General features: G+C 42.6%; 1 protein-coding gene across 2 annotated transcripts; it reads left to right on the top strand.

Moving 5' to 3' along the window:
* The first annotated feature begins 1,954 nt into the window (after nucleotides 1-1,954).
* On the top strand, nucleotides 1,955-9,878 carry Nabp1 (nucleic acid binding protein 1). Of its 2 annotated transcripts, XM_013512191.1 has the most exons (7): nucleotides 1,963-2,447; nucleotides 2,596-2,734; nucleotides 5,221-5,292; nucleotides 6,426-6,553; nucleotides 6,838-6,913; nucleotides 7,337-7,403; nucleotides 8,567-8,655. In XM_013512191.1, the coding sequence occupies exons 1-6, from the start codon at nucleotides 2,357-2,359 to the stop codon at nucleotides 7,365-7,367; spliced, it is 537 nt and encodes a 178-aa protein (XP_013367645.1). In that variant the 5' UTR covers nucleotides 1,963-2,356; the 3' UTR covers nucleotides 7,368-7,403; nucleotides 8,567-8,655. The 2 variants fall into 2 exon arrangements, with proteins under 2 accessions (XP_005373343.1, XP_013367645.1); XM_005373286.2 differs by lacking the exon at nucleotides 6,426-6,553 and having other exon boundaries at nucleotides 1,955-2,447; nucleotides 8,567-9,878.
* The last annotated feature ends 283 nt before the right edge of the window (nucleotides 9,879-10,161 follow it).

The following is a 10,161-nucleotide window of genomic DNA, read 5'->3' as shown; positions in this document are numbered from 1 at the left end:
AAAAAAAAAAAAAAAAAAAAAAAAAAAAGAATTATAAAAATGTAGCTCTGAGGACAGTCCAGTAGAAATGACCTTCCGATGACCGTGGTAGAATCCGAGGTTCTTATCTGGATTGTAAGATGGGAGCCCTGAGGCTGGCCCATAGTCCTGCGTAATGGCGTATTTTCATTTGATGTTGAAACCAAGCTCATAGTATTACTTTATACCACATTCCAGTATTACATCAATGTCTTCAGCACTCAGGGCCTATTTGTCTAGGAAATGAAAACTTCTGCTTCCTTAAGAATGTCTTGTCTCTCATTAATGCTGTGATTGTTTTTGAAACTATCTTCTAGGGCAATAATCTACGCTGTTTGTCTGCAGACATTTGGGAAGTGGTGGTTTATCTAAAAATACTCGAAAAAGAGAAACTTTGCATGTTTCTGACTGCACGCTTCTGACGTACAAATTCTCTGACATTCTTCCCAACAGTTCTGTGATTGGGCAGTTTACCTGAGGATTTGTTAAAGCCCTGCTATGTATCCTGCTATTTTATTTCTTCAGTCTATTTTGGAGTCTAAAAATTCCACTACTTCAGTTGAGGAGTCTTTAAAGCCCTACAACATATCCTGCTGCTATTTTATTTCTTCAGTCTATTTTGGACTCTTAAAAATTTGACCACTGTACTTTAAGTCTAAAACTTATTTACACTGAGGTAAAAAATGCCTAGATTAAAATAAAAAAAAATGCCTAGATTAAAAATTCAGGCTGGCTCTCTGAATATATAGTTTCTGGTGAATTTCCTCATCTATAAAGTGGGGATTGAGATTAGCATTCATTATACTGGGTTTATGGGAGGATTCAATAATTGTAACTTAAGGTATTCCTTTTTTTTTTCTTTTTTTTTTTTTGAGAGTCTCCTTATGCAGTTGAGGCTGACCTTGAGCTAACTTTGTAGCCCAGGCTGGACTCGAGTTCGCAGGATCCTCCTGTCTCAGCCTCCCGAGTGCTGGGATTAAAGGTGTGCACCACCACGCCCGGCACTATTGCTCCCTTTTAAAACAGAAAATTCATGAGGGTGAAATACTGAGCCCCTATCTACTACTATTTGCGAGGCACTAGTGGGACAATTATGAACCAGTTTCATCTTCTATAAGGCAGAGATCCTAGTTTCACTTTCCAGGTGATTAAATTATAGTTAGTACGTTAACTAGCTGTTCTAATAGTTCAAGCCCAGGTTTGCCTCCAAGTTTTTTGTTTTTCTTCAGGTTATGTCGCAGGGTTTCTCATCGCTGTCGTATGATGAATTCCTTTTGGTTGTATAGAAAACAGGCGCAAAGTAAGAGAAAACTCACGCCAAAGGAACTAACTTCATGCCTACTTACTCGGGATAACCGAGTAGTTGCTCAGTATTAAAATGCTGTCTTTTTACAAGTGTCTGTTCGATCAGCAGCGAACGACCTTTCTTTCTGGATCCCAACTTAAAAATGCCTAAACTGGGAAAGGTGAACTGATTCCCAAATTCCCTTCCGGCCCGAAAAGAACAGAGCCGCAGCCCCGGATCCCTTCACCACTCCAGCCTGTTCTGTGAACCGCGAGCCAACCACCCAAGTATTGTCCTGGTCCCACTCGATCGCTCACTTCCGTACCCATTGGACCCAAACACCACCCACGCTCGTGACCGCGAGCTAAAGGGCACAACAGGAGCTAGCTCCGCGGAGGAAGGCGAGAAGCCGTTTTTCCGGGAACTGCAGACGCCGGCCGCGCAGGGGGCGGGGCGGGGCAGGATGACATCACGCGGCGGCCACAGCTGACAGCAGATTGGACCGCTGTGGGGGCGGGGCCCGCGATGACAGCCCGGGGGAGGAGCCGGGGAGGCCGCGCGGGCGCCGTCTACCCGCCCCGCCCCTTAGTTTCCGGACCCTCCTTAGGCGGGCGTGCCTACGTCGCGTGACGTCACAAGGGGCGTGGCGTCCTGGGCGTCCTGCCGCCGCTCGGGCGCGCTCGGCAGTCGGTGTTTGGGGCTCGGCGCGTGCGGTCGCTCGGTCTCCTCTCCCGGGCGGCTGTCACGGTCGGCCCCTTCCCGGAGCGGGACGGGGCGCGCGTGCGAGTGTGTGTGAGAAGGGGACCCCGGGCAGAGGTGTCCCCTCACTGCTGTGGTTTTTTATCCTTTTATCCGCCCGCAGTTCTCACTGGGGAGCGGGGTCGCTGGGCGAGCGCTTCGTGTTTTTCTTTTGAAATACTCTTTTCTTCCTGCTGCTGCTGCTGCTGCGGCCGCCAGGGTTGTTGGCTCCCGGTCCCAAGTAACCGCCCTCGCCCCTCGGCCTTCCCTGCCCCGGCCCCCCGGCCCCCGTCCCGGCCCCGCACCTGCCTCATTATGAACGGGCTCGGCGACCTGCCCGTTTTCATAAAAGACATTAAGCCCGGACGGAAAAACTTAAATGTCGTCTTTATTGTGCTGGAGATAGGTAAGTGGGGTCCGCAGCCCGCCCGGCCCGGCCCGGGCTCCCCTCCCCCTCCGCACGTGCCCGCCGCGCCTCCTCCAGCTGCGGCGGCCGGGGCGCACAGCTGGCCGCCGCGCTCTCACGCCCCTCCCCGGCCTCTCACCCTTCGCAGGACGCGTGACCAAAACCAAAGACGGCCATGAAGTGAGATCGTGCAAAGTGGCAGATAAGACGGGCAGCATCACTATTTCCGTGTGGGACGAGATCGGAGGCCTTATACAGCCCGGGGACATTATTCGGTTGACCCGAGGGTAGGTGTGCGCCGCAGGGGCAGCGGTGAGAGAATGCTGCCTGGGGCGGGGCGGGCCCCCTTGCCCCTGCGTGCGGAGTTCCGAAGTTCCATGACTGCGCCGGGGCCGCCCAGGTTCGAAGTTCTGTGACTTCTGGGGCCGCTCAAGAAGCTTTGAGTTCCTCTGGCGTGCAGGGGTGCCACACAGCTTTGGGACAGACCCAGTTGATTTGAGGCACCAGATCCACCCCTGTGGTCACAATTGACCAGTTACTGTTTTAAGTGCTCTCTCAGGAGTCCAGTCTTTGGTAGATTGATACAGTGCAGTTTCTTTTTTTTTTTTTTGGTTTTTCTCTGGTACCAGGAACCGAACTCACGACCTTGCGCTTGCCAGGCAAGTGCTTTGCCGCTGAGCTAAATCCCCAGGCCCTCTTTTTTTAATAAGTCATTTAATTCAGAATTTTCAGTTCTTTTCCATCTCCTCCCTTTTTAATGACTTGAGACTCTGCCAGTATTTCATTTATACTTTCTTTATGTGGATGATGTGGACAGAAATGAAAACCGGCAGAATGTAGCATTTTCTCTGTGTGTCAACTTTGTACTCAGAAAAAGTTAAGACTATCTGGAAGGCTCATACTTGAAGAAGATTTCCTGTTTCCTGTTATAAGGTCACTGTTGTCCCAAAACGAAATGACACACAGAAAATGTTTGGCCGAAGGACATCAATGACAACCTCCATCCGAAAGATTGGATGTAGCACTTTTGTTTGATAGGCTGATTTAAAAAAATGACCAAATTGTAGGAAGCCAAATGTCAAGAAAAGATCTTGAGTATAGAATCTGGAATTTTTGATCAATAGAATCCTCATTTATCCATCCTGCCTATGGGAAGGGTAGGTGGAGTTTGATGCTGGTCTAAGAATTTCAGAGGTACTTTGCTGTAGGAGGTTAGAGCTGGTTGATGCTATCAGGCAGGCCTTACCACATTCAGGAAGTGAAGTAGAGAATCAGCAAAGCAGGAAATGACAGTCAGGACTTCGACGTTTTATTTTCATACACTGACTCACTATGACAGTAATTACGTTCTTTAAACTTCCACATCTTTAACTTGCACAAAAGAGAATTTCTACCCGGGAGGGTGTGGTGAAGATTAGCATAATTGAAGTTTTCTTGCTCCCAGAATTATCTTTTATCCAGCAATTTAGTGATTAAAGGTATTTTACACACTAAAAATAGCATCTCATTTCAAATATTTCATATTCTGTAGTATTCCCATTAAGAAATTTGTCAAAAAAGTAAACTCGGTAGCTACAGTATTTAGGGAGTACAGTTAGCAAGGATCGCAACTTTTAAAAATTCAAAAGTGAAGAAGCTTTGTTTACTGCTTCACAGTAGCTTTGGGAAGTAAATATACCTTCATGCGTCAACCACTTCTGTAAAATGGGAATAAATGTACCTTACTTAAGAGAGCACACTGCTTGGTCTCTGGCCTGTTTTTAGGCCCTTAAGTTCTGACTAAATCTAAGAAAAGTAGCTTTTGAAAACAGGCATACCTTAACGTTTACAATGATGGTTAATTTGGAGTATGGCATGTTTGTAGTCCCTACAGAACTGATCTCAGTTGTCTTCAGTTCTTACAGTGAAATGTTTGTATTTGTTGTAATTGAAATGTTGTAATTGTTCAAGTGTTTTTTCCCCAAACATGCATTAATATTTACTAGAGTGAAGTGAAACGTGAATGCACTTGCTTCCTAAGTAACTGTCTAACTTGAGAATAGTGAGTCTTTAATAATCCATACTAAAGAGACCTGCAAACTGTAAAACTGGGGAATTTTTACTAACCTATGTTAAAAGACGAACTAATGCTATATTTGGTTGTTATTTAGCTATGTCCTTTTAAAAGTCATCAAGTTACCGTGGTAGTTACAGAAAAACCATTAAACCTTGGACTGATTTTATAACATTGACTTTCAGAGTAAACAGTTGTTCAGCGTGGTTGGTACTGAAAGTTGCAAAGTTGGAAAGGCAGGTGGATGAAAGGTTTTAGGCTCTAGTTTTTTTTAGCAGTTTGATTAAGTCCTACCACGTTTTCAGTAACATGGGAACCTGTGCCTTACAGAGGCAGAAGGGAAACTGTTACATTGGTATCAGTCTAGCCCATGTCAGAATGTAAAAGTAAGTACTAAGGTGCTGTTTTGTGTATCTTGTAGCTATAAAAATAAAAATAACTTTAAATTTCTTTTGTTAAAAGCTCGTTCGTTAATTGACTGAAGATGTCACCTGCATTTAACAGTACATGCTTTACAAAAAGACTTGGTTATTTTCTAGGGTTATAGTTTACATAGTGATGGCATGATTTGGCATTAGAATTTTCATAGTAGCAAGTTAATCAAAGCTCGATTTATTGTATTTGATTTATCATAGTAAACAGACAGCTTCACTTCCAGTTCAAAAACCTGCAGCCCGGAGTTTGACTTACCTCCAGGAAACTCACGTGTCTTTTCTCTAGGTACGCGTCCATGTGGAAAGGATGCCTGACACTTTATACTGGAAGAGGTGGTGAACTTCAGAAAATTGGGGAGTAAGTATTAAAATGCATTCCATACAGAAGTATAAGTTACAATTAATGTCTAAAAATGTTGGTAGGTACAAGCTATAAACTGCTTCCTTGGCTTTTTTTGATGGATAAACTGTTGGACAGTTTTGTTCTCTGAGAAGGTACTAGTGTAGTAGTACCAGTACCATTTTCTGTGGTTTTTCCTGGCAAAGAGCAGTGAGGAGCAGCAGTTGACACCAGCCCAGTGGGACCATTTCTGTAGGCTTCAGGAACATGCATCTTTTAGGTGTCATTTGAAGTGAATTCTCCCTTCTAGTGGTTCACCTGAATAGAAAGCAGGCATAGGTTTTGGGCCATAGAATCAAATTTTCTTTTTTCTGTGCATGGGTGAATTTGTACTCTGTGAGGAGGACTTTTGGCAGTGAAAACTGAAGTCCTCTATTTATTCACAGGCTAGATGTGGTGCAGGCAGCCGCAATGCGAGCTTCCATACACTGCTACCCTGCTAAGATCTCCACCCTGGCCTGGAGGAACCATCCTCTCTAGGGGTGTAAAGGTAACTCGCCTCCATGTAGCCTAGACCTTTGGTGGCACTCATACAGTATGTGTCAGCAGTGAGCCGGAGCACTGGTGAATGCCCGTCATCCCGGAGGATGTTTAGGGAGAGAAGCTACAAATGGCACCAGGGTGATGGGGAAAGAAACTTGCACTAAGGAAGTAAGGTTCTTTAGAAAATGTTTTTAAGAATAATTTTGCAAGCTTTTAAAGATCAGAAACTGATCCAACACTTTGTTTTCATTAGAAGGAAAATCAGGGTTTTTAGAGTAATGTTATTAGACTTGTGTGTTGAAATGGTCTTGGGTGGGTATTGCCGAGCCTGTCCTGACCTTGTGTACAACAGAAGTCAGTTAGAGGAAGACCTGCAGGTGGTGCTTCAATTCCTGATGACTGCTCTTTGTCAGGGTCAGTTTAGGATTTCTCAAAACTGGTTCGAGTTTCTTAGTGGGTGAGGACCTAAGGAAATGCTGATTGTAAATGTGCTACACATCCTGTCATCAGCTTTTGTACGAAGCTCCGGGATAAGCTGGTAGTTAATAGCCAGTGGTCTGCCTTTGTCACCAGAACCCACTCTTAACCTTGGATGATTGTCTTTGCAGATTCACGCTGATGGGTCCCGAGGGACGGGATGAGCGTGTGAGTGGTCAGTGTACGTCCATCACACTGCTGGAGACACCCGTCTGGAGCCCTAAGCGGTTCACTACCATCAGCCTGTGTGGAAACCCAGGCAAAGACATGTTGCTCTCCTTGATCTTTGACTTGATTTATATTTTGCAACTAAAAAGGAATTTAAATATGAAATAGAGCATTTTGTGTGTTGCAGTCAAATACCAGATGTTTTTATGGATATAATTATTTAGGGCATATTTGTTGTAAATGCTTGTGTTAGTTAGCAGGTGATACTGTGTTAATTCACTTGATACCTAAATTATTTCTTTAAGGCTGGGCTGTTATCTGTAGAAAATTGATGAACTGTAGAAGTCACTTAACTTGTGCTTTATTTTCTTTCAGATTTTGTATGGTTTATTCAGAAGTGCCCAATTTCAGTGAACCCAACCCAGATTATCGAGGACAGCCGAACAAAGGGGTAACTAATCCAGATGTGCAGTATATTTTTTTTTGGATTGAGCCAATTTGGCTATACATCTTGATTCTTTGATTTGGTTAACCCTGTAATGTCGAGTGTAACGAAGGCAGTTATAAAAAGTCTTCAGAGTAATATAACATCTGTTAGTGAGTCTGTAGGTGGTATATGATGCTACAGTTACACACAGACTATGTGACATACAGTACGTAGTGTCATACACAGTAGTGTCAGGAAGTAGAAGATCTAACGAGCTGGGAAAGGCTTGGGGTATGTCTCTGACTGACTTAGCATTTAGATAGATTTGAACAGATCTTTACCAAATATTTGTTAAGAACAAAATTTAAAACCCTACATATTAAAAAAAGAATATAAATTTTGTAAGCATATAAAGCTTCATCTGATGAACTTAAAACTTTTTTTTAGGCCCACAATCAACAGAAGGCGAATTCCATGAATTGTAATACTGGTGCAGGTACCTTTGGACCAGTGGGTAAGATTTTTATTTTTGTGTATTTGTGAAATTGAAGCGTAGAAAAATAAGGGAGTTTTGAAAGATCTAGAGGAAGCGAGGTACTGTGCATGTCTGTAGTCCCAGCTACTCAGGAAACTGAGGTAGGAGGATCACTTAAGCCACCAAATTTGAGACCAGCCTGGGCCATGCAGCATCTCAAAAAAAAAAAATTCAGAGGGGGAAAGAAAATGTGGCTGTAGGTATATATACAGCAGTACTAAGGGTGAACTATTAATAAATGGAGTCTCGGTAAACTGATTTCTTAGGAAGCAGGTATATTTGCGAGCCCATTTATTAATATTGAGCACATTCTGTATTTAACATTTGGACCAATTACTGGGACTTAGTGAGTGTTGACTGGTAATAAGGTCTGAGTTTGGTAGTACCTGTGAAGAGGTGAAGTGTGTTCTTTTCTTGAAAGATTTCTGTATTCTAGTAATTATTTCTAGTAAATATACAGGTTATTTTGGTACACAGAGAGCCTGTCTTCAGAATAATACATCTGGAGAGTCATAGTAAATTAGTACCTTAAGTTGCATTGTTATCAGCTGTGTCTTTGAAAGATGAGCCATTTTCCCTCAAATGTCTTGTTAATGGTCCTTGCAGCCCTGCTGAAGGTCTTTTGAAGCCCTTATTAAATAACTGAGGAAATGAACCTTTGTGGTTAGAGTTCATTAGGGTGGCTGACGTTTTAGGTGGCCCGTTAGCACGTTTTGGCATAGCTGATACCACATTGTGGGAAACTGCTATCTGCCTGAGAAGGGTGAGGTTTACATTGTTTGGAAACAGTGATTAGATTTCAGCCTATTGTCAGTAGTTAAACACGTTTTGCCTTTTTTTTTTTAACTTCTATAGGCAGTGTGCGTCTTATGTTTTTTTCTTCCCTGTCTATCTCCCAATTTTGTTGTCCATTTTCAGTTTTTTTCTCCCTGTCAGTACAGCAGCAAGTTAATACATTTGTAGTAGCGATACATTTGTAAAGACCTAGAGCCTATTTTGGATTTCCTTCTTAGTATAAAAATGTGCCTTTTCCCTAATATCTATAAGTGTTAATAACATGGTGGAGCTTCTAATTGTGGTACTTCTCTGGCTTGTCCAGACCACTCCTCACAACAGTGATGGTGTTCTGTATTCTCTTCCAGTCAATGGCGTTCAAACTGGCCCTGAATCAAGGAGATACCAGCTTTCATATGCTGGTAGAAGCAATGGCCGGGGACCTGTCAGTCCACAACTACCAGCAACAACTAACAATCAGACAGCCATGACCACAATAAGTAGTGGCAGGGACCCTCGGAGAGCCTTTAAGAGATGACCTATGCCAAACGGTCACGTGTAGTTTTTAAACTACATGCCCTACTTGAACACTTATTGCACTTTTATTTATTGTTAACTGTGAAGAAGTGTGTTCTGTATTGGTTTCCTTTTACATTTTTGTTCAAGAGTGGTTGGTTTTTATAGCAGGTATTAAGCAGCTCAGTCTCCTAGTAAAGAATGGGAACACTCTGAAAAGTAGGGGCATTTATTTTTTGAGCAAAATGTTACTGAATATCCTCTATAAAAGTCCACCCATTTCAAGGGTGAGTTACTTAAGATGTCAGCTTTATAGCCTCTATGAGTCTGTATTCTCTGTAAGTTTTGTAATATTTGACATTAGACTTAGTAGAGATGTTCTTATGTTTTAAGTCCAGATATTGCCAACTAAAGCAATAACCGCCGGAAAATAGAAACAAAAACTAGAAACCAGAAACTCGGTCAATGCTAGTTCCTGAGTGTTTGTGACTCCAGGTGTGACTGACTGTAGTGAGTGATTGCCGTTGAAATTTTCCAAGGACTGAGTCATCCTAAATTCTTATTACCAAAAAACAGGGTGTTTATCAGAATTATGGAATAGAATGTGATCTGTACTATAACAAACAATTTTTAGAAGAAAGCCACAGCTTAATGTTCATTAACATTATAGATTACATTGAAGGGAAATTACACATTGAGGCCTTGAATATTTTGGAGACTACCATGTTAAAGTATAATTTGAGAATGCTATAAGTCACAGTAAACACTGATCTAGTTATTCTAAAAAATAATTGTGGTAGATAAACATTATAATGAAGGTGATTCAAATTGAATTCATGCGGTAATTAATACTCAGTCTGAAGTCACAAACCACAGGTACTCACAGGTACTTGCCTGCAGTGGAACCTTGGCACCTCCTCCGAGCGGGGCGTGCGTGTGCTGTTTTCTGAACACAGTTTGATAGCCTTATTTAGCAAAAGTTAAATGACTCAAATGATGACAGCTTTATTCAGAGATGTTAAGTTGGAATTTATGTGTCATAAATGGTGTGCACTTCTTTTTACTGAAGGGTGGACAACGCGTACAGTTTTCCTTTGTTAGAATTCCCCTCTTTTTAAATATTTCTTGAATAAAACTTGCATTCATGTTAACAGATCTCCCTAAGTTTTGCTCTTTCAATGCTTTAGAGTGGAGAGCCTCGTACATCTCACTGCAGTGGTTAGGACAACTTCAACCTGGCAGTGACTTAGCCCTGCGTTTGTCGCTTTTCTTCCCACCTCAGGTCATAAAATGATTTTAAGTAGACCTCATTTGAATTTTCATGCCAGTTGGATATGAAAATTTGCCAGAGTTTTCAGGGTCTGATGGAGCGTACCTTATAGGTACTTCGGTACTTACCGTGTGTGAGGCACTGCATGAAGAGTGCGAAGAGGAAAATGGAATATTG

Source organism: Chinchilla lanigera, unplaced genomic scaffold (assembly GCF_000276665.1).
Source record: "Chinchilla lanigera isolate Chin_1 unplaced genomic scaffold, ChiLan1.0 scaffold00002, whole genome shotgun sequence".
Classification (NCBI taxonomy): domain Eukaryota; kingdom Metazoa; phylum Chordata; class Mammalia; order Rodentia; family Chinchillidae; genus Chinchilla; species Chinchilla lanigera.
The sequence above is the reverse complement of the archived record's forward strand: the minus strand, read 5'-3'. Positions and strand labels throughout refer to the sequence as shown.